This window comes from Topomyia yanbarensis, unplaced genomic scaffold (genome assembly GCF_030247195.1).
Source record: "Topomyia yanbarensis strain Yona2022 unplaced genomic scaffold, ASM3024719v1 HiC_scaffold_183, whole genome shotgun sequence".
NCBI lineage: Eukaryota > Metazoa > Arthropoda > Insecta > Diptera > Culicidae > Topomyia > Topomyia yanbarensis.
Window position 1 is genome coordinate 205 of NW_026683364.1, and position 23,907 is coordinate 24,111.

Here is a 23,907-nt window from a genome sequence, read left to right on the forward strand (position 1 = left end):
ATATAGAATGAACTTGTAGTGTGCGATAAAACTAGAGATGCTACTTCAAAGCTGTGCCGCTAACAGCATACGATTATTCACACTTCCACAGATTAATGACAAGGTCAAAATCAGCAAGTAGATGTTCGAATTCGACCCAGAAGAAACCAGGTCGCTGAAAAGCGGTCATTTTTTCCAGGCCGTTGTAAAAAGCAAAACAACAAATGTGAAAGCTAGGCCCACCATATGTTTACTACTGTGAAAGCCTGTACATCGACATATCCTTGCTAGTCCCCTGGGAGAAACAGCTACAGAAGAAAACCAAACTGGCAAGCAGAAGACAGCAACTCGACTGAAAAATAAGGAGCATTGAAAGTTAATATTATAATTGAAAAAATATAAGTTATTACCACTAGAAAGAATGTTTACAAACTTCAAAAACATCTTGCCAAATCTTAGTTTTTAGTCAAAGCAAAATCCAATTGAGGTGGCTTCTGTATTGAGACTACCTTCTTATTACTCATTTCCCCATCCATCGATAAACCACGAGAACTTGGAAAACCAAGTCTGCCTAGTCTGTACAGGAATTAGATGCACTTAACAGGATACTAACGATTTGATTACAATTCTAATATGGCTGTCCTGAACCGTAACCTTCTGGGGCATATTTACAGCCCGGTCAACATTTCTGATAATCCCATCCGGTTTGTGAAGGATTGGGTCATCTATATAAGTGTCTGGTTGCAGGGTACTGTTGGATGGAGTGAACAACATGTCAAGGTTTGTGGTTTAACGCAAAGTAGTAGTGGAATTGCATGACGTTTACTCTAAATTATTTGATCACGAATTATTTCACATATTGGATACACACCTGTTCCTTGCCTGTATTCGAGAGTGGTTGATTCCAAACTCACCTTTCATTCTTTACGAATTGGATTCACAATGTTATGTGATGTTATCTTGATAGAATTTTTTTTGATCAGCATAGGAAATTTTTGACAAACATTCAGCTTTGAAAAAATGTTAGCGGATTGCGAAAATAGTTGATGATTAATGTTATCCCGTTTCGCCGATTTAATAAGATGAGAAAGGATAGAGCTTCTCTAAAAATACAGTGATTTTGAACCACGATGCCAAGCCTTGAAACTACCTACAAAATTACTGAGACTGAACAGTCAACCTGGGAGTAAGGTGGCCCTAGTCTCCGCCCAGGCTCAGTAGTTTTCTAGAAAGATGAGTTAAAATGAATAATTTGACAGGTTCTGGTATTACAGGACAAGGAATAAACGCTAGCATCCCCGTGAAACACCGGCCGACAGTGTTTCAGGCAGAAATATATGCCATTGCACTTACGTATGTCTGTAAAGAAAGAACTGGTATGCATATATCAGCATTTTCTTAGATAGGCTGTGCTCAATGCATTAAGGGTTGTGTATTCTTGCAGTCCGACAATCGGTGCAGAAAAATCATGTCAATTTATACTGGGTTTTAGGACATTGTAGTGTAGTAGAAAATGAAGAAGCCGATGAACCGGTGTGCCTTATTGGGAAGAGTGTGTATCTCAATAGCGATAACCACTCATCAATAGTGATATGTTATATACTTAGATTAAGGCACTTCACAACAGATCTAAATACTGGTCTCATAATCGGCGCACTTTTCTTTGAGCGAGTATTGTAGTGACTGCCATTACGTGTTCTGCGGCTTGCATCAGAGCTTTTACGGCTGATTCAGCTCTTATCAAGAGCGCCTTCTGCTCACGTTCAGCAGCTGTTACAGGTGATTTAATATTCTCTACTAGCTGCTTCACCTTGGTGTGCACTTTGTGCTTGTCCTTCACAAACTTATAAAGCTCGTTGATCTTTTTTCTCACTTCCGTCAAGTACGACTTCCCAAGATGTGAATCATTCTAGATAATTTCGCTATTTGGTCTTGGAGTGAACACTCGATTCAGTAACCCCATCTCCCGTTGGTTTTCTGGTTGCTCACTCTGTACCAACCCGCTGTTGGCACTCGCTGTGGCTATCGGTGATCTCTGCAGCTTACCGCTCCTTGCAAGTTGCAACCGCAATCGTGTTTTCCTTTGCTCCTAGTGCCTCTCCAATCACATTTAGTTTTTTGGATGTCTTCATGCTGGTGCCCCCCTCCAGGCCGCTATCTCAACTCGTTGTATGCACTCGCCTATTCTGCATATAATCGGAAGTCAGTCCCATGTATATAGGGAATCCCATAGAACGTGGGATTGACTGCGATTATGGGAAGTGTTATGATCGATTGGTTATCTATGCAAGCAGTGAGGTCAATCGAGGGTTGAACACGATCCTTCGTGGGGATCGAATTCAGAGCCGGATCGGCGTTAATCAGGTATATTACAGCTGAACCTACGACCACCGAGTCTGGTGACGAACTTCGAACGTACCTGGAGACCTGACCAGGTTTTACCGGGACGGAAGCAGTCGCACCCATGGCCTACTCACCGTTTGATGACGGTGTCACCCTTCCTTACTCTGGGAGCAGAACAGCATGACTGTCAGCCCAAAGTCGTCGTCCAATTTGGGGCCCATGTCCTGTCCGCTGACGTTTGTCATTACCAATATGCTGTAATCAGGAAGTTACTGGTGTCAATCGTGACGTGCTAGTTGGCACTTCGGTTGGGCTATGATGATTTAATTACTTAGATCTTTGATTGCTAGAATCTAAGGATCTTAGCAGAAGCGGCTCAGGCTCACTTCGTCTTCCTATCTCGTCGAAGTGAGTCGAATGATGTAACACGGCCCTCCTGGCTTCGGTAAAAAAATCTATTTTCAAAATGAGTAACTTTATGTGAATGTCATTGGACTCTAGTAATTCGGAATAATAATACTTGATCAACCAATCGCATCGATAAAAGATAAGGAAAAAAGTTTTATTAGCGGACTGAATTCAATAAAATCCTTCAATCACTACAATGTCAGCTTATTAACCAGCAGGTCTTAATCCATCTAATTCACCTTCAACCCAGCATTGGGAAACATCTCTTTTAGAACTTGTTCCACACAGAGCTTCACTCCAACGGGGTTCTCCTCAAACACGGTCGCTTGCTTGCCATTGACTTCCACATTACGAAAGACGCTGCATGGCACATTTGTCGGTTTCCAACCCGAAGGCGTCACCGTCCCGCGGGTAATATACAAAGATTTCTGATTCAATTTGAGATCCACAGTCGCCAATGGCTGCCCTTCCGGTGTCAGTATGTTGTAACTCTGATCGTTCAATCCAAACAAGCAATGAATCTCGGCGTGCAATTGCTCAAGCGTTAGCATTTCGCCCTTGACATTTTTCAGCAGAACGGTAGCCGCTCGCGATAGTGTCCGTTGATAGCGAGGTACAATCTTTTCATCGAGAACCAAATTTATCCACGGACTTGCTGGAACCGGACGTTCCTTAGTCGAGCAAATTACGATATTCAGTTGCACACCTTTCAGCTCTTGCGATTCTTCAATTAAAACTTCTTTCGAAATAGCTTCCGGCCCATAGGGCACAAACGGGGACTTAACCGTATTGACGATGAACTCCTGGTGGCTCTCTGCGACACTTTTGATATCGCCATCTTTGCTAACAGTGTAATAAATTAGAACCGGATCGGTTGGGATAAGTTTGGCCTTCTTTTTGAGCTTCTGAATGCGGTTAATTATTTCACGAGCGACTCCCTCCTTCATTAGTTCCTCGTTGGGCGTCATGTCTAGCAGAACCAGAACGTCATTATCGCTGTGAGCTTCATAGTTCTGACCTCCAGCTTGGGATTCGTCAAACTGGTACATCAACCTTAGTTCCTCCAGTTCGATGCGATGTCCTAGTACGGTAAAATGTCCTACTTTTAGTTGTTCCGAGATTTGCTCATCCGTCAATGCCTTTACCGCCAGAATGACTTGTTTGAAATCGTTCTTCAATCGTATACCTAATACTTTGTGGTCCGGCTCTGCCCGCAGCTTAACACCATACTTTTGCTTATCGGAGCTGAAGGTAATTTTTCGCACGTTCAGCTCATCCAAGATAAAGCTTTCCAATGATTTGATATCCTCAAAATATTCCGTGCTCTGGTGAATCACAATGACCTCTGTCAGTGGATACTTAATCGGGACGGTTCTTCTGTCACGCATGACACGACCCAACTCAACAACGGCTTGCATTCTGGAAACAGCTCGCTCAATCGGAAGGTTGATGTAGCTCTTATTCGACGTCGGCATCATTTGATAGTGCACACTACCTTCAATGGTATCCTTGTTCAGAAGCCTCAACCTTTGGAACATGAATTCCGTTAGATACGGAGTAAACGGAGCCATCATTTTAACCATAGCGAGCAGTACATCATACAGCGTGTCCAATGCGTGGTAGCAATCCTGCACACCAAATTCTCCCTTGATACGCTTCCTGTTCATCCGTACGTACCAGTTAGTCAGCTGATCAATGAACTTGGTCAGTCGGGGAACGACCGTGTACAAATGGTAGGCTTTCATTTCCTTAGCGAAAAAGTCCAAAAGCGACTCCTTGAACGACGTAATCCAAACGTCCATAACGTTCGTCGAACGATTTTCGGCATGACGAACCGCATCGTAACGGTAAACCACTTTGTCTTCCTTCTCGAAGCGATCGATATTCTGCAGCAGGAACCGAAACGCGTTAAACCACGGCAGAAAAACGTCTTTGATGATGTCCTTGACGCCTTCTTCCTTAAATCTAGAATTGAGAATGTTATTAGAATAGTTAAAAACAGCTAATCCGACATGAAACTTACCGCAAATTTTCAGCCCGCACCACCGGCGAATTAATGAGATACAGTCGAAGCGCATCCGCTCCATACTTGTTGACCACCTCCATCGGATCCGGATAATTCTTCTTACGTTTGCTCATCTTCTGCCCGTCGGATGCCAGCACCAACCCAGTGCAGTTCAAATTCTTAAACGGTGGTTTATTGAACAGCGCCGTCGAAATGACCAGCAAAGTGTAGAACCAACCGCGCGTTTGATCTATTCCTTCTGCAATGAAATCGGCGGGAAAACTGTTGCTGAGAAAATCGGCAGCATTCTCAAACGGATAATGGTTCTGAGCGAAAGGCATTGAACCGGACTCGAACCAACAGTCAAACACCTCAGGCACTCGTCTAAGCGGTGGGTTTCCTGGAACGGCTGACGGAATCTCGATGTGATCAATGCTCTCCCTATGCAAATCTTCCACTCTCACACCAGAGTACTTTTCCAATTCTTCGATGCTTCCAATGCAAACTATTTCTTGTCCATCTGGTGAAATCCACAGCGGAATTGGTGTACCCCAGTAACGATTACGACTGATAGCCCAATCACGAGCATCGCGTAGCCAATTTCCGAAACGCTTCTCCTTCACATACTCCGGTACCCAGTAGGTCTGCGAGCTACAGTTTATCAACTGTTTGTTCATGTGTTCCACTCGAATGAACCACGAAGGAACAGCTTTGTAAATCAACGGGGTATCCGATCGCCAACAGAATGGGTAGTTATGCTTGGTTTGCGTCGCATGAACCAATCGTCCTTTCTCTTTCAAGTGCTTTATAATATTCTTATCCGCATCCTTTACATACTGACCTTTAAAATCCAAAACTGGATCCATAAACCTACCGCTCGGATCAACTGGGCAAACGATTTCCTGATCCCGAGTAATGACACCGTTGTTTAAACAAACGCGATAATCATCCTCGCCAAAGTACGGCGCTTGGTGTACCACTCCAGTTCCGGAATCTTCCGTAACATAACCGTCCACTAGAACTCGAAATGCCACATGCTCATACTTCCCGAAATAATCGAACAACGGCTCATATTTCAACCCTGCCAGCTCTTTGCCGGGGAAACGCTCAAGCACTTCATAATTTTCTGGACCTTTAAGAAGTGATTCTATGCGACACTCCATCATTATGTAAACTTTTCCACTCTTAAGTTCTTTAACTTTAGCATAAATCAACTCCGGGTTAACACAGCAGGACAAGTTAGACGGTAACGTCCACGGGGTGGTGGTCCAACCAACTAGGGCAGCCTAAAATCAATGCAAACTATTACAAATCGGACCATAATCAATCCAATTAAACCTTACATCGTCTTTATCGCCCACAATAGGAAACGACACAAAGACCGCCGGATCCGTAACCTCCTTGTAGTTCTGACCGGACTCAAAATTCGACAACGCAGTCGTACATGCCGTTGAATAAGGCATCACCTTAACCCCCTGATAAACCATTCCTTTCGCGTAGAGCTGCTTGAACACCCACCAGATGGATTCCATGTACCACGGGTAAAGCGTCTTATAGTCGTGCTTGAAATCGATCCACCGTCCCATCCGACCAACAATTTCCTCCCACTCCGTTGCGTAGCGCATAACAATCTTCCGACACTCGTTGTTGTACGCCTTGATACCCATCTTAGCGACATCATCCGGGCCGCGGATGTTAAGCGTTTTATCGATCTCGTACTCAACCGGCAGCCCGTGACAATCCCAACCGAAACGTCGTTCCACATGGTAACCCTGCTGATGGGCATACCGAGTTACGATGTCCTTTACCGTACCTGCCAGAATATGACCGTAATGGGGCAGCCCGGTAGCAAATGGTGGTCCATCATAGAAAGTATACCTAAACCAATCAATTTACACAATACGTTACTTCTGCATGTGAAATATATTCAACTAACCTACCTTGGTTTTCCCTTAGATTGTTTCAAACACGTCTCGAAGACCTTTTCGTCTCTCCAGTACTGCAGCACCTTCTCCTCCTCAGCAGGAAAGTTAATTGTCTCCGGCAGTCGATGCAAGTCGTTCGTCGTAACGCTGTTCATTTCAAGCGAATGATATTAATTTTTCCAAAAGCTTCTTCCTCGACTGCTTGTGCACTGAATAGAGCCAACTCCGGCTAGTTTCCGTGTCAATTTAAACGAAAATAAACACTTTTATAGGTGGCAAAAATCAACAGCACATTTCGTCAGCAATTTTCACGTTGCAAAGGAAGATTATAATGAATGACAGCTCACCGACGGCGGTATTTACTTTCAAGCACGCGCATGTATTGGTGCGAGATGGTCATCGCACTTCCGTGAATTCAAGCACCAACTCGATTGAAGCAGAATATTAGCGGCGTCTAGTGGCGAATGGCTGTATCAAACCAGCTTTTTAAATGGGGTAACCAACCTGATTTGAATCCTTACATATTTTGGACACTTTATACGTTTGCTTCGATTATTGCCAAGATTCTCCAAATTTGTTTGATTTTATGAATGCAATTAGATTCTTTTGGGTGTTTTTGAGACTGAACATCGCTAATTCATCTCTAATTGCTTCAAACTAATCAAGATTCTCGCAAACTTTATAGTTCAAAAATATCATCGAAAACTATTACCCGATTGCCAAGAGGAATCGGTAATTGTGATATATTTGTACATTTTATTTAAATTAACAATTTATTGGATTTTCAATTAATTGTGTTCAAATATGCCATCAAATTTGTTCGGTCGTCCCCGAACGGAAAGAAATAATGAGCAAGCACCTTTTTTATGCAGGCTAAAACTAAATAAACTTTTATTAATTTTCATCTTTAACATTTAATTTCTCTTTCTTACTTTCAAATTTTCCTCCCAAGCTAACCTTTCCGACCAGCTTTTCTAACTATCTTCCTTTCCTCTTTCCTACTTCTGTTTTCCTAGGTAAGGTAAGTATTTATGAATTTTTAAGGTAAGTATTATGAATTATAATTTAAATTCCTTTCTTTTTCAGGTTACTCACGGTAAGTATTTAGTTAATTCCGTAATATTTCCAATAGCAGGTCCAGGAGCAGAATATCACAAACCACATGTGAACTTTTTCGGTTTTTTGACAGTTCTCACACGGACACAACGAGCGGGAGCTAGTTGCGAAAACCAAACATCACCATCGACCGAGGGATGCTCCGCTTGCAGGTTCAGTCGCGGTAACAGACCCCGGCCCGTAACATCCGGCGTTGCTTCTTGTTCCGGATTTACCTTCAACTATCTCCATTACCGCAATATTAACCGCTCCCCGGCGATGTAGCTTCCCGTCTGCTGTCCTCACGCTGACTTGTCTAATGGTCCCGTCTGTTCCCGGAAATACTTCTACTATCTTCCCACGCCTCCAATTCTTCCGAATTTTCCCATCCACCAGAAAAACTAAATCCCCAACACTCAACTGTCGCTTATCGTCAAACCATTTGCTGCGTTTGTTGATCGTAGGTAGATACTCGGTGATCCACCGCTCCCACATACGGTCGCTTAGGTATTGGGCACGTTTGTAAACGTTTCGTAGAGCCTCCGCTGCACTCACTGGCTCCACCTGGAGATCCGCACTGGTCACTGCAATTCGCAGGAAATGGTTTGGCGTTAGTGCTTCCTCGCCTGCGGGTTCCTGAGGCTTGTACGTGAGTGGACGCGTGTTGATCATATCTGCTGCTTCTGCTACTGTTGTTTTCAGGATTTCATCAGTGAGTTTCCTTCCGTCATCCAGCGCTTTCATCGATTCCTTTACAGATCGCACCATCCGTTCCCAAACACCGCCCATGTGCGGGGTGCCGGGGGGATTGAAATACCAGGCAGTAGTTGAACTGATGAATTCCTCGGCGCACTTTCTGTTGATTTGTTGTTTGGCCTTTACCATTTCGTTCCACGCTCCTCGAAAACAAGTCGCATTGTCGGAGAATATCTCTTCTGGCTTCCCATACCTACTGGCAAATCTGCTTAGTGCCATGAGACACGACTGCGTTGAAAGGGAATGCACCACTTCCAGGTGCACTGCACGCACCGCTAAGCAAGTGAAAACGGCGACCCACCTTTTTTCCTTTCGGCGTCCAACTGTCACCTCCACAGGGCCCAAGTAATCCACGCCGACAGAGTTGAAGGGGCGTTTTCCAGGCGTAACACGCTGAACCGGCAGTGGTGCCATGCGCGGAGTATGTGGAACGCACCGATGCACTTTGCACCATACGCATTCACCGGCTACTCTAGAGACTGCTGCACGAAGGTTCGGGATTTCAAACTTCTTCCGTATCTCGTTGAACACTGTCTCTCTATTCGCATGTCCAAACTGCTCGTGATAATACTGGATGATTTTCTTCGTTACGGTATGAAAACGGCTCAAGATAACAGGATACATCTGATTGAAGGACATTGCTTCCGCATTCACCAGTCGACCATCTACTCGTAGCACGCCATCTTCGTCGAGCGTCGGCGAATATTTGTATAGGGCACTTCTTTTCGGGATTCGTTCTGCTTTCTGGCCAGGGGCTAACTGTAGGTTACTCGTCAGCACGCTCATCTCATCGGGGAAACTGTTCCATTGTGCTTGTTTCCACAAAACTTTCTCCGCCTCCAGTAGTTCGTTTTTCTGCAACGGTGTTTGTACTGCGGGGTGTGCAGTCTTCAGCATTAATTGTTGATTCGTCGTTGCCTTTGCTGTGAGTATCGGCAACCCTTTCTGTTTGCGCTTGCAATTTCCGATAAAACGCAACACTGTGGCGGTCACTCTCAGCCGCCTATTCCATCTCGAAATCGCCTCAATCTTTATGACTTCATGAAACAGAACAACTCTTCTGGCATCTTCGTCGGTTTCTCCGGAAGGAAACTGTGATGATGGCCACTGGCATTCGGGAAGTAGCAAGGAGGAAGGACCCAGAAACCATTCACCGTCGCTTTGTAACGGCGGACCGCGACCCCACTTGGTCAGTACGTCGGCTATGTTTAGTTTAGTCGGTATCCAACGCCAATCCACTACCTGAGTCAAGTCCAAAATCTCTCCCACCCTAAATGCCACAAATTGCTTATATTTGTACTGATCCGACTGGAGCCAAGAACAAACCGTGCGAGAATCAGTCCAAAGAACGCAGCGCGAAATGTGCAGCGTAAGCATTCGCTCAATCGTTCGATACATCCGGGCACCGAGAACCGCTGCCATAAGTTCTAGTCGAGGAATTGATTGCCGTTTGAGTGGAGCCACCTTTGCCCGAGACATAACTAAACTGCATTGAATCCTGCCTTTGATAAGCACACGTAGATAGGCCACACACCCGTAAGCATGCTCACTAGCGTCCGTAAAGATGTGGAGCTCGAGCGACTCGATCTCCGTCGATACAGCGTTCCCGATATAGCAGCGTGGAATCCGGATGGCTTCGACCTCGGGCAGCAAATCAACCCAGCGTTTCCACAGCTTCCAGCTTTCGTCGTCCATAACTGCGTCCCAATCACAGCCCTTTCGCCACAGATGTTGCAGAACAATTTTCCCGTGAATCGTGAATAATGACAGCAGCCCCAGAGGATCGAAGAACCCCATAACGCAGCTCATAGCAATTCTTTTCGTCGGTCGCTTACCACCATGTAAATATTGATCGACCTCTTCGCGCTGTCTCGTAGAAAACGAAAATTCGTCGAGGATAGGGTTCCAAACTAGGCCTAACACTCGTTCTCGCAATGTCTCCTTGTCTTAGTTGAAATGAACTGCCACGACCGGTTTGTCTTCGCCCAAACTTCGTAATACCTCTGGAGAATTCGAAACCCAGTTCCGGATTTCAAAGCCCCCGTTCTTGTGCACAAGCTTCACCTGTTTCGCCCTCTGCACTGCTTCTTGGATTGTGTCGACACTGTCGAAATAATCATCGACGTAATGCCGATTGATTATAGCATCGGCTGCTTCAGGGTACTGACTTGCATGCTCCTCGGCGTTCCGATTTTTTACGAATTGGGCGGAACTCGGCGAGCAGGTCGTCCCAAATGTAGCTACGTCCATCACATAAACTTTAGGATCCTCTTCGGGATTGGATCGAAAGAGAAATCGCTGGGCTTGACGATCTTCCTTGATAATCTTCAGCTGATGAAACATTTCCTTGAGATCGCCCCCGAATGCGATTCTCCGCTCACGGAACCCGATAATTACTGCCACTAACGGTACGAGTAGATCCGGTCCCTTCAGTAGCTTGCTATTAAGCGAAACACCTTGCACCGTCGCCGCAGCATCCCAGACGATACGCACCTTTCCCGGTTTCTTCGGTTCCAGCACGACATTTATCGGCAAGTACCACGCTTTCCCTGCTTCGGTATTCTCCAGCTCCTCTTTTGTGGCCAAGTGAGCGTATCCCTTCTCCACATATTCCTCGATTTGCATTCGCACTTTCGTGTATAATTCCGGATTTTTCATTAACTTCCGCTCCAGCTGCAAATTTCTCTCCGGAAATTGCGGTTTGTTCTCCGGAAATTGCGGTTTGTTCTCCTTCCAGAGCAAACCGGTCTGGAACCGTTCTCCGATGCGTTTCGTGGTCCGCTCCATAATCTCCATCGCTCTTTTGTCCTCTGCAGATTCTTGGGCCGTTGCTACCACTGATTCCTCTAATGCATAGTGGCTTTTCAGTAAACCATGTATGTCTTCGTTGGTTACATCATGATGCAAGCATACGTACCCTCTCTCTGTAGTATGGCTCGCTTGATTCGGACCATATACTGTCCATCCGAGTTTGCAACGGACGGCAATCGGGTCAGCGACGGTACCTATCTTCACTTCCATGGGCGCGAAAGCATGAACATTGTTGAGACCGATAAGAAGCTCTGGCTGGCCTTCATAAGATGTGATCGGCAGATCGCTCATGTATTGATAGCGGGCTGAAAGTACTGCAGCATCCAATTTCTGATGTGGCAGCATTAACTTGCCCACAGTGCGAACCGTTCTGAGCAACATTTTTTCTCCAACACCAACTGCTGAAGCCCACACATTCATTTTTCTTGAGTTCTTCTCAGTACGTGAATAGTCGGCAGTCCATTTGATTGTAAGCTTTTCTTCGGCCCCGACAATACCCAATCTATCGGCTAGCTTACCTTCGATCAATGTGACGGAAGCACAAATCTTTCTTCCCTCTCGAGCTCGTTTGATATCAGCCCACTGTCTTTTCTCCGCATCCGGAAGCTTTTTTATCAGGCCCTGTATAAGCAACGGGTTCTTCAGATGCTCCTTAAGGTCCGCTGCTTCCACGTGATCGCAAAGCTGCTCTACTACGTTGGCGAACGGAATGAACCCTTTCAGATTCTTCGGTGCCGGCAATTCTTTAACGCGTTCCAACAGACGATCTAGTAATTGCTCGGGACGACCAAAGTGTTGGCGAAGCTTCTCAATAACACGAGGGACCGATTTCGGAAGAAGCAGTTGTCCACGTACAAGCTCCAGTGCATCGCCCCTTAGGCATTGTTGCAGACGTGCTAAATTGTCGACATCGCTAAATCCGCACGCCTTTGTAGAAGAGTTGTACGCCGCATAAAACAGTGGCCAATCATCCGGCTTTCCCGAAAATAGGGGAAGGTGTTTACCGATCCCGTGCCTGGCAGCAAGTTGGCCCTTTGTTGGTCTGGAACCCTGCTTAACCTTCTCGTCCGGTTCATTATCAGTTTCTTCCTCCGAACTGGAACTCTCCTCCGTATCATCCATTTCCGACTCAACACAAATACCCGTCTTTCCCGCCGGAGCTAGTAGCGGTGTACTTTGATTCTTAACGGTAATCGGTCGGGAATGTTTCTGTTGCCGTTCCATTTTCATTGTGTCCAACTGATTATCCACAGTTGACATCTGCTCCCGAAAATCTTTTTCCAGTTTCTGAACTCGCTTCAGGTGCTCGTGTTTTACCTGCAGCTGCAGCTGGTTTTCGCGCTCTAGTTCTGCTAGCTCGAAACAGCGCCACTCTTCCTCTAGCTGCATTTGCTTTCGGCGCAGTGCTTGTTCCTGCAGGAACTTCTTCTTTTTCATTGCGGCCTGAAACTCCAGTTGCTTCTCTTTCACCAGCAACTGTTTGTCCCAGTCTGCCTCGAGCCGCCGCTGTTCTTCTTCCATGGCCTTTATTTGTTCATCTGCGGACGGCACTGTGGACGATTTGACACTTCCGGCATCCGATTCATCTGCCGTCGATTGAGGATTTGCGTCCTTCTTCGTGCGCTTTTTTGCTGCCGCCACACAAACTGCATTATCGCAGAACCATTTTTTCTTCCTCTTAACGGTATCGGTTACACCCGCGCAAGCGTAATCATACCAATTGTTGCAGTGGTCGCATGCAACCATTCCACCTAGTTCCTTTGGAGCTAATCCGCACTTGCCGCACGGCGTGGTAGTGTAGTCTAGTTCCTGGTCGCTCATCGTGCCGAGGGTGAGGTGCGATCCAAACTTTGAAATTTTAGTTTGTTCGGTCGTCCCCGAACGGAAAGAAATAATGAGCAAGCACCTTTTTTATGCAGGCTAAAACTTAATAAACTTTTATTAATTTTCATCTTTAACATTTAATTTCTCTTTCTTACTTTCAAATTTTCCTCCCAAGCTAACCTTTCCGACCAGCTTTTCTAACTATCTTCCTTTCCTCTTTCCTACTTCTGTTTTCCTAGGTAAGGTAAGTATTTATGAATTTTTAAGGTAAGTATTATGAATTATAATTTAAATTCCTTTCTTTTTCAGGTTACTCACGGTAAGTATTTAGTTAATTCCGTAATATTTCCAATAGCAGGTCCAGGAGCAGAATATCACAAACCACATGTGAACTTTTTCGGTTTTTTTGACAGTTCTCACACGGACACAACGAGCGGGAGCTAGTTGCGAAAACCAAACATCACCATCGACCGAGGGATGCTCCGCTTGCAGGTTCAGTCGCGGTAACAAAATTGGTACTAACTTTTTATGGACGCTGAAAGATTCTCTTCCTTAATAATAACGACGATAACAACTGATTGCTTATCGAGTTACAATAACTAAAATGTAAAAATCAGGTAATGGTGGTTCAAATACGGATTTTACCCGGTCTTTTGGTTGGTTAGAAAATCAATTTAAATTATGATATTTCAATATTTCTTTGCAAATACACGACCTGTCTGATAGAGTGATCTTTAAATAATGAAATATTATTTTCCTAACAATGCTGGGAACATACACTTCATCAAACTGAACGAATCCATTATTGTTTTTTGCGTATTGCTTTGGGTTGCAAGCACTTGACTCATACGATAAGTCTAGAAGTCCTTGTACTTCGATTACATGGCACAACATAGCAATTCTTCTTCGTATTATCCCAACCGTGTCAATTTCTCTTATACTTCTGATTCAACTGTGTTCTTCGACACATTCATTAAGATGAGATTTGTAGAATCTGAAAGAGATCCAAAAACTTCTTTCATAGTAGGGAATATTATATGAAGTGGGACTCCAAAGAAACTGATCTCGCTAGGGTGAAAACTTGTTGGTAAAAACCAGTCTTTGTACAGGAGGGCACAAATCCTTATTTCATACTGTGTTGCGTTTCGGCTTCGCCTCATCAGAAGCCAACACTAACTTATTGTCGGAATAGATTAGCGCCGGCTTGACGCAAATCCCTTAAAACTAAAACACACTTTGTGTTTCAATCGAACGACTGATCAAACGTGATGTCCCGTTCGAGCAGAAGTTCTGTTTATGCCGATGAGACACAGTGAAACCGAAACTTGTCTTGGCTTAGCAGGCCTATGCGAAAGCACTATGCTATAGGGGAACATGGGAAGACTTGACCAAGCGCAAAATTCTATTTTCGGCTATGGCGTCTTCTATTCGATCCTTAATTTTTTTTCAAAAATATTTTTATACTTGTTTCGATCCCTTAAGGTAATTTTGAAAGCTTGGAGTAAAAAATCCTTTCCTTGCAGAAAATATTACGTGATTAATAAATTTGCATTAAATTATGTAATTTTTTATCAAACTTTGTATGGACATATCTACTCGACTACTAATTACTATTAAAGGACTAATATACCATCTTAATCCTTGTGAAGCAGTGAAATGATTTTACATAAACTGGAACATTGGAATTGGTTATTACTAGAATTCGAATGAAATTGAACGCAATAACTAATGTTGGGGAGACTTGACCAAGATTTTAAGGGGAGACTTGACCAAGTGGCGATCAGCTGAAGAAAGATACAAAATTCCTACTATTTATTATGCTTTGGTATCTACTGTTAATGTTAATTACGCCATAAAAAATCCCACCCCAAACATATGTCTTTATATTTTAAAATTTGTAAGCAAATTTAGCAATAGTAGGACTGATTTCGTGACGTGTGAACATTAGACTTCTCCACATTCTGAAAAAGTTTTGAAATATACACGGGTCAGCTCAAACTTTTGTTCCAGGTGTGAATTTAAGAACTTTCGCCAAAAATGGCTTAATTTGGACATGATTTAGAGGTGTCTCCAATCAAAAATCGTGTTTTCGCTATGTTTCCATAGGAAGATCACTTACACTCTGATTTAATAGGTCCTACATGCCCACATATCATCAAAGGTTGTTCCTTAGACATATCTTAACATGTTTTAACAGATGAACATGGCTCTAATCGTAATAGAAAATTTGTTAACTGGATTTTTATATAGAAAAGAATACCAAAACCAAGAAAAAATACTACAAATTTTCCTTAGTTTTGATATACTCCTGTATTTCAATCAATAGAGAGTTAGAACGGTAGCTACATTCTATCATCCTGAAGGTATCAACCAAACCTTGGTTTACAGGAATGGATGTGTGTAGGATTTTATTCGTGTGATGTCTCGGTTCATGTACAATCACTACATGTTAGACACTCATCTCTGACGTATTGGGCTAGCGAATAGTGGCATCTGTATTTGTGACGTCAGTTAGAGATGTACTGGTAACACGCGACCTTCTCTATACGTCCCTAGCATACCTAATCCCTGAGTAAACAAACACGGGACCTACAACACAAACATCACAAGCGTTACCCGGTGTATTGCCGACCCACATTAGAGCCGTACTACGAAATCGTTTGTAGGGACCTCTGCCGGCTCGAGGAGGATCACCCGGCGCCCCTGTATACGATAAATTGTTATGAATGAAAAGGCACATCACCGGACAAAATATCGAGGTCACCTTCATCTCTGGGCTTCCTATTCGTGATTGTGGAAAGTTGCAGCAGAACTTACCCGGGGAGAAGCCGGGTCTCCTGCACCGGCAGCCGCCGAAAGCTCGTCGATGCAGCTCTGTACATCCGCGGTAGGGGCTGGTGCAGGAGAGAGGGCTTCTTAGTGCGTGGACGGCTTACGTTTTCGGTGTTTTTGTGCCGAGGTAGAGATGACGGGTACATGAATTCTTATTTTAGATTGTTTCTTGGTGTGCGTCTTGGTCGGGATGTATTTGAGTACTGTGATAATTCGGGGGTTGAGCTGTATCATGTGTTGTTGTTGCATTTGTTGGGATGGTTTTAGTCTGAGATGTCGATATCTGGGATCAGATGTTTTGAATAGACCCAAAGAACAATTTTGCTGGATAATCGCTTAATTAGTCATTGTTCAGCTTATTCTGTTGTATCAAAGGCTTATTCAACGTACATTGTTTGTTGGGGAGCATTTTGGTTTGATGTTGGTTTTGCTTCAATGGGAGAGGGGGTGTGTGTGTTATTTTTTCAGGTACTGTACCGGTAAAGTTGTCGTTTACAATGGACTTCTGGATTTGCTACTCTGCTTTTGTTTTGGTTCGTTTTGATTGCATTCGGGAGTGGTTGTTCCAGTTTGATTTGTTACGGTTTGTTGTATTTTTGAGTTTTTGTTGTGGCGGATTTGGTCTGTTGCTAGTTCTTTTGGTGTTTTGTGGGTAATTTTGATCAGAGATTTGCCTTTTAGTCCGGAGAACGCATCTCTCATTGCGATCTTTTCAATTCTTAGGCATTTGTTGGAGGTTTTTTCGTTAAGTAGTTCCTCCTGCAAGAACTTAATGATGGCGTCTTTATCGGTGTTATGGGTAGCTAATTTAGTCGTTTTTAGAAACTCCACCCCTTTGCGAATTCGTGATATTCTTCTGTCGTGGTCATCTTGGGAAGCGTTAAGTCGACTATTGACTGCATTGGCATAGGATGTTGATCTAGCAGATGCGTTTGGTTTGACCAATTTACGGGCTTCCGGAAAGGAGATGTTGTTGATTGTTTTGATTCGGACAATCTCTTTCTCTGTGGCGCAGATCGGACAGCTTCTATCTCTGGCTACATGCTCTCCGCTGCAGCTTAGGATTCGAACGAGATTCACATTCGCCTCCAGATCTATCGCCGGGATGTGTGCCGGCCAACGATCCTAAAAAAAACATCAACCGCCGCCACCCAACACGACCCGGCGCAGACGCTGGCTTTACGACGAAGGATCCCTGCTGGACCTGCCGACTGAACTCCCAAACATTTTGGTCAACACAACAGGGGAAAGTATCCCTCGAACCAGTGGAGCACCACCACGCCGTTCACTGTTGGAGTCCGGAAGTCGCCACCGCCATCAAAGCCTCATGCAAAAAACTACGCTAGATCACTTCTTTCGGGACTAAAGGGCAAACTACTTCACTCCGAAACGCCGCAAGAAAAACGATCCCAACAGCCAAGGAAAACAGCTGGAATAGCTTTGTCGACGGCATCCACCCGGACTCCACAACTGCCGAACTGTAGAGACGAGTAAACGTGCTCAGCGGAAAACGTCGACAAACCGGCTACTCCCTATCGGTCAACAACACGACCATCACTGATCCCGAGTAAATAGCTGACAGAATAGGACGACACTTCCAAACCTTATACACCGATGAAGCCCTGCCCGCTACTTTCCTTCAGCGCAATAGGAGACTGCAGGCCTCACCGACCACCTACACGCTTAACCGCCGCCGTCCTCAGCACCACGCGCGAAAAATCCAACTGCCCCGACAGGGTGGGATACCCGATGTTCCGACACCTCCCTCCCGGAGGCAAAACAGCCCTCCTGGACTCCTTCAACGCAATCTGGGAAGATGGGACCTTCCTAGAAGAAACTGGCCCACATAGTTCCCATTCCCAAAAAATGCTAGGGTACAGTACCACTAACGACTTTCGGCCAATCAGCCTGCTGTCCTGCACCGCCAAAACTCTGGAAAGTCTGGATGGTCAACCGGCAACTGACTACATGTCTGGAAGACCACAAATTTCTTGAACAACGCCAGTTCGCTTTCCGAAAAGGACTCGGTACTGGAGCCCGCCTAGGATCCCTCGGGGAAATACTCGACAAGGCCATGTCAGAAATTCTACACAAAGACAGCGGGCTCCAAAACCTCAAACGATGAGGTCTGCAGGGAAACCTCGGCACATTCATCCAGACCTACCTCACCAACCGACGCTTCCGGGTCCGTATAGGCGGGACCCTATCCCAAGTGTTCTGTGAGAGAAACTGAGTGCCGCAAGGCCCAGTACTTGCCGTGATGTTATTCCTCGTCAGGATGAACTCGCTCTCCGCTGCGCTACCAACGTGTTCGTTTATGCTGACGGCATCATCCTGGTGGCCCTGGGGAAAACCGCCGTCGGCCGATGGGCACTCGCTGCAGGATTCAATATATCAGCCGAAAAATGCGCCATCACCTACTGCTGCGGCACACACCGCCTAGTGAACTCATAGCCAATCCACTTCAACGACACCAAGGTACCCTTTTGGAAGGAACCAGTCATTCTCGGAATCTCAATGGACAGAAAACTCACGCTGATGTACCATTTTCGACGAGATCGAACTCACATGCCAAAACTTAGATAGGCTCTCCACCATCCTCGGGCCACTATACCACGGAGCGAAGCGGTTCGCCGCCGGACTACTACCAAGCACCCCTGCCGAAGCAGCCTGTGTCGAGGCCGGAGTACTCCCTTGCCGCTGGGAAGCAGCCAGGGTAGCCCTCAAACGGGTACTACATTTCCTCGAGAGGACAGCGGGTAACGAATGTCACCTTCGCAGCCAACATTCACCAACAAACCCCTCCCAACCATCGTCCGACTACATCGCATAAGACCACGATCCGTACAATAAAGGCCGGTGACCTCTCAAACAGTATCATACTAAAATTTAGTCAACTCATCAACCGAAAATACCCACAACACATTAAATTATACACCGACGGTTCCAAGGCTGACGACGGCGTCCATGCGGGTATTATCGGACTGGGGAACGGGCTCTCCTTCCACCTCCCATCCTCTTGCTCAAACTTCACAGTGGAAGCCGCAGCCATCGCAGTGACAATGGCTAAAAAAGACGCAGACGAAACATCGAGTCTCACCGAGACCCGCTGATTGCACTGTGCTAGATCCCTGGCCACTGCGGCATCAGCGGGAACATAGATGCCGACTGGCTAGCTCTACAGTACAGACATGCCCGAACCCGATTATCAGCAGAAATACCATCAATCGACATATACAGAGAATTCAACATGAACATGTGGAATCCGTTCCACAGAAGGATAAGGGATCTGACGACTACTGGTCTGACTGAGCCAGTTTGACAGAACAGCGAACAGTCTCCCGACTTCGGGTGGGGTACAGGAGAGTTACTCACGGTCACACCATCTCTAGCGAACCAACACCCGACTCTCTGTTGAACACCTCTTATGCAACTGCCGGGAACTCGAGGATCGCCTGCAACAATATGATCTGACCAATTCAATCCGAGACGTGCTGTCCAACGACGACCAAACGTGGACCCTCTACCTATAATCAATCCCACCACCAACGAATCGCAACCGACTGTGGGCCCACTGCCACCCCCCGCCTGTTGCTAGAGAGCTCTGCCACGCCACGCAACAGCAATGGCTCTGCAAGACCACCATAAACCGAAAGTCTCTTCCAGCAAATCCTCACCAACCCCGGACACGGCCCAGGTCAGTCTAGATCAAACCCTCGAAGGCAGAGCAGAGCAAAACGTGACATCCTAATCTACCCTAACGGGTGTTCAATAAATAATGAGATTTTTTTCACTCATGTAGTTAAAGAACAAAAACATCACGGATTCAGTATTTTTTATTAAAAACATAATGTTTATTCGTGAAAAAAAAGGTCAATGAATATTGGAGAAGGGGTGCTGGTCAGCCGTACGACACAACTTAGTCACGATGTTCTCACAAGAGCGCTGGACGGCACTGACGTCCATCTTCCGGATACAATTCCGGATCCTGGTGGTCAACTGCTTCGTATCCTTGGCATACCAAATATTTTTGTACATTAAGGGACTGAGAGAGCGGAAAAAATCCTCAATGGGACGGCACTGGAGCAAGTTGATCGGGTTCCTTTCTTTCGGCACGTATGGTATCTCTTTCTGCTCAAAATACTCCAGCTTCTTGGCGTATTGGGAAGACGCCTTGTCCTGCCAGAAGACGTACTTCCCATCCGCATGATGCTCATTTAACAACGGCAGAAGAATTTTCTCAAGGACCACAGCTTTGAACTCCCTCTGTCCGATATAGCGATGGCACAGCTAACTTTTTTTTCAAATTTATGCTTAAACTTATATTTTATTTCGTGAGGTATGACCGACTTGTCGCTGGAATAGTAGTTGTCATTTCCTGAAATGATGGTCTTTGAGAGCGGAAAGTTAGATTCGTTGTCCAGCACGAACGACGTCCCGGGTAGTTCTTCGTCATCCACCGGCACTGCGATTTCACGATCGCTATCTGCTCGTCGGTGTACTCGAAGAGCCGAGTCTTCTTCCGACAGATGATGTCCTCCATCTTGAGGGTTTGGTGAATCAAGGTATGTGAGTAGTGATATTTTCGGCCGGCGTCATGCAAGTTCGTTCCGTCCTTGTTGTCGAACAGTTTTTTCAACGCTTCCTTCTGCTTCTTCGTCATTATCCTCGACGAACGGCCTCTAGCGGCCTTCCGCTCCACTCTCAGGGATGTCAGGATCCGGTAAACTGTACTCACGGACACGTTTTTGCCTCGAAACTTGTCTACCGTAAACTTTTTTCCACGATGACCATGCGTTTCGTGAGATTGGAAAACCATACAACATGCTCGCGGAGTGCTTGCTGTTTCGACGCCATCTTCGATTGAACTGACAGTACCCGAGCAAAAAGAAACATGCTACGCATTTCCAGGACATCCAGAGAACAATTCTCGTGGAGAGAAAAAATACGCTCTTTACTTTAATTACAGATAGGTATTGAAATCATTCTCGTTTTTTATTGAACACCCGTTAGTAAAATCAAGAGATGCATTACCAAAGATGAACTGAAGACCATAGAACGCCTCTGTTCCAACATCAAACGAAAGCTTCGCCGAACAGTCGATTACGGGCCGTTTTTTTTTTTTTTGCTGTTGACAAATTAACACAATAGGTCGTTAACAAAAATGGTTACCAAAAAAAAAATGGTTAAAATAGAACTTACCGTGATGGGGATTCATCGTTGCAGCGTTGGGTGAAAGCTGCCGACACCGTGCAAATCAGCAACACATGTGACCATATTGTCACACACGCTGAGACAGTCACAATAGTCGATAAAATAAAATCACTCAGGCAGGCAATTGGTGAGGGAACAAACAAAACTGGCTCATTCAATGAGTTTCAACGTCGCAAATGCTTAGTGTGGAAGTTTACCGTGACTTAACTTTTTGTCGGTTCCGACAGCATGAAGTAACAAGTTACTTTACGCTTGTTCGGACATGCCGTAGACTCAGGTGATTCGCATTTCTAATGCCAAAAGACCCTGACCCCTACGGTAGCAGACAAAGGGTTAAGTCGCCGGTGAGCTCTAAGCTTGCATATATGATCCTTCCACGCTTTTCTAAACTTTCTCCTTTCAACACCTTGCTCTCCCTTGAGTACTATGGCTCTAAATATTGAAAAATATACTTCACCTTCCAGTCCCTTGCTAATTAAATGCCGAAAAAACTGTTGACAGATTACGGGCCGTTTTCAAATATCCACTTTTTTTTTGTTTGACAAATTCAACAAATTAGATTTTCTTCAAGTAAGTTTGTCTTTTTTACAGTGCCTACCAGTGCCTCCGTTACTTCGCGCGAATGAAAGGTTTGTTGCTCTGATTGGAAATGACAAGATAGTTTTACATATTACTACACTGAAAAAATCCAAACGTTAATTCTATTTGCTTCAAACCGCTTAAAATTCATATGAAGAAGAAATGCTATTGTTATCACGCGCACACATACCTTCTATGTGTCAACTGTATAAACTATGTATGCACACACCTAAGTTATATGTGCATATTGTTATAGAATGGGGTTTTATGTGCCTAATAGTTATGAAATGTTAATGTAAGATTAATATTTCTTCTAAATAAACACATTTGGGTTATGTGCCAGCAAATAGTGTCTTTATGCCTCCGTTAATTGCAAAAATCTATGTGTAAAATCAATAGGCATAACGTTTACTTTATTGAGTGTATGTTTATGAGATTTTTCAATTGTGCTTCAGAAATTAGATTTATTGCAAGGGGTTACATACCTTTTTGTGAGGAAAATGTTGAGAAAGTTTGAATTTACGTAAGGCATAAAGCTATGACTTCATTTCATTTACATCAAACTTACAATTTTTTGGTTGCACATTTTTCAGTGAAATAAAGAAGCATAAGTTTATAAAAATATATTGATATTTGACGAAGTTAAAGCTTTCCCCCCGAAAACCTTTCTTATTTAAGAGGTTTGCGGTGATCACAATTGAAGACCAATTGATCAACTAAAATCCCAAAACTCAAAAAATTCAATTATTGTATGAGTTCCTCGTACCTTAACGATTAGTTGAATAAATAATAATTTTTTCTGCATTCGGAAAAGTTTTTCCTAAAAAATCGCTGTTTTTAGCCCTGAAAATTGTACTAAAAATGCTCATACACAAAACAAAAATTTATGCATAAAAAAGGAATCGTTAAGGTACGAGAAAAATTATTTACGATCAATTAAAAAAAAATTTAAGAGAATTGGTTGAGTGGTTGTTTTTCGGCAATCGCGATCACGGAAAAACTATTTTTAGAAAAACGACATTTCGAGATAATCGAGTTTAAAATTTCAAGTTACCACTGCTCTTAGTAGACGTAGCGCGCTTGGAAGCGCTGTAACTTTCGATCTATTTTTCGAATCTCTAAAAAAAAATTGGGAATATATTTTCAAGGAGTTGTACTTTCAGATAAAGTAATTAAAAATCGATTTTTTTAAAAATTAAATGGTATGTAACCCCTTAATCACGACTTCAGGTGACTTTTTACTTTTTCCTTGACGTTTCTTTCTACTCTAAATGCTTCAGCCAAGTTTATAATCTTCGGCGCTTAACTTCGTCAAGGAAACTTTATGACATTTCGGCACTTCCTCATACTTCATGTCGTTGATGGAATAAAAATTGAATAACTAACAATGTATCGAGTAATAAATCACACATGTCGTTAACAACCTCATTCCGTTAAAAAAACAGCAGGCAAACGACAAACGATACTAATGGTAGCAGAACAAAAAAGATTACCATAAAATCAATCTTTACCACGCACCCGGAAGCCGCGAGGAAGTCGATATTTTCATTAGGGAAATGCTATTATTTTCCCATCTAACAAACGTCCCGGACGATTCCGTGCCGTGCCGTCCCGCAGCTCGTCACGGTTGACTGATTGTGAGGGTGGATGCCCGCGGGTATTATGCAGTGCCAAGGCAGGATGCCAGCCTCCGAAATCTGCAATCGTGAGGACGTCCTCCGCACCGAAGCGGTGATGAATATTGATTGACGTTGCTATTGGAGTCTGGAAAATCCTACAGATGGAAGGCGATTGAGAAAACCGTCAAGGATTGTTCCGGCGGGCTGTGTTGGCGAGGAACTCAATTTGGTTTAACTCAGTACTTCGTGGTAGGAGGAGAGTTCGGTAGTTTATCTTTGGCACAAGACTAGAAAGTGCCTCCAATTCAGAAGCGAAATTTCGAGCTTCATCGTGATCTGCAAGGCTATTATTCCTAGATAGACTTAACTGTATCTCTAAACATACAATTTGAACTGAAGTATCTTCATTATTTGGTACTAATAAACATTTCCTCGGCCGTCGTGAAAGTATCGCAAGGTGGAAGTTCCGACTAATTAAAAACTTTTACATTGTTTGGTTACACAAAAAATCTAATCA

The 23,907-nt window shown here is 44.3% G+C and overlaps 2 protein-coding genes across 2 annotated transcripts; both read right to left on the reverse strand.

Annotated features, from left to right (window-relative positions):
- Nucleotides 1-2,859: 2,859 nt before the first annotated feature.
- Nucleotides 2,860-6,967, reverse strand: LOC131694878 (isoleucine--tRNA ligase, cytoplasmic-like). Its single transcript, XM_058983398.1, has 4 exons — nt 6,676-6,967; nt 6,079-6,613; nt 4,754-6,021; nt 2,860-4,695 (listed from the first exon to the last, which is right to left on the reverse strand). The coding sequence occupies exons 1-4, from the start codon at nt 6,813-6,815 to the stop codon at nt 2,961-2,963; spliced, it is 3,678 nt and encodes a 1,225-aa protein (XP_058839381.1). The 5' UTR covers nt 6,816-6,967; the 3' UTR covers nt 2,860-2,960.
- A 929-nt stretch (nt 6,968-7,896) lies between these two features.
- LOC131694877 (uncharacterized) lies at nt 7,897-10,308 on the reverse strand. The gene has a single exon (XM_058983397.1). The coding sequence runs from the start codon at nt 10,306-10,308 to the stop codon at nt 7,897-7,899; it is 2,412 nt and encodes an 803-aa protein (XP_058839380.1).
- Nucleotides 10,309-23,907: the final 13,599 nt, after the last annotated feature.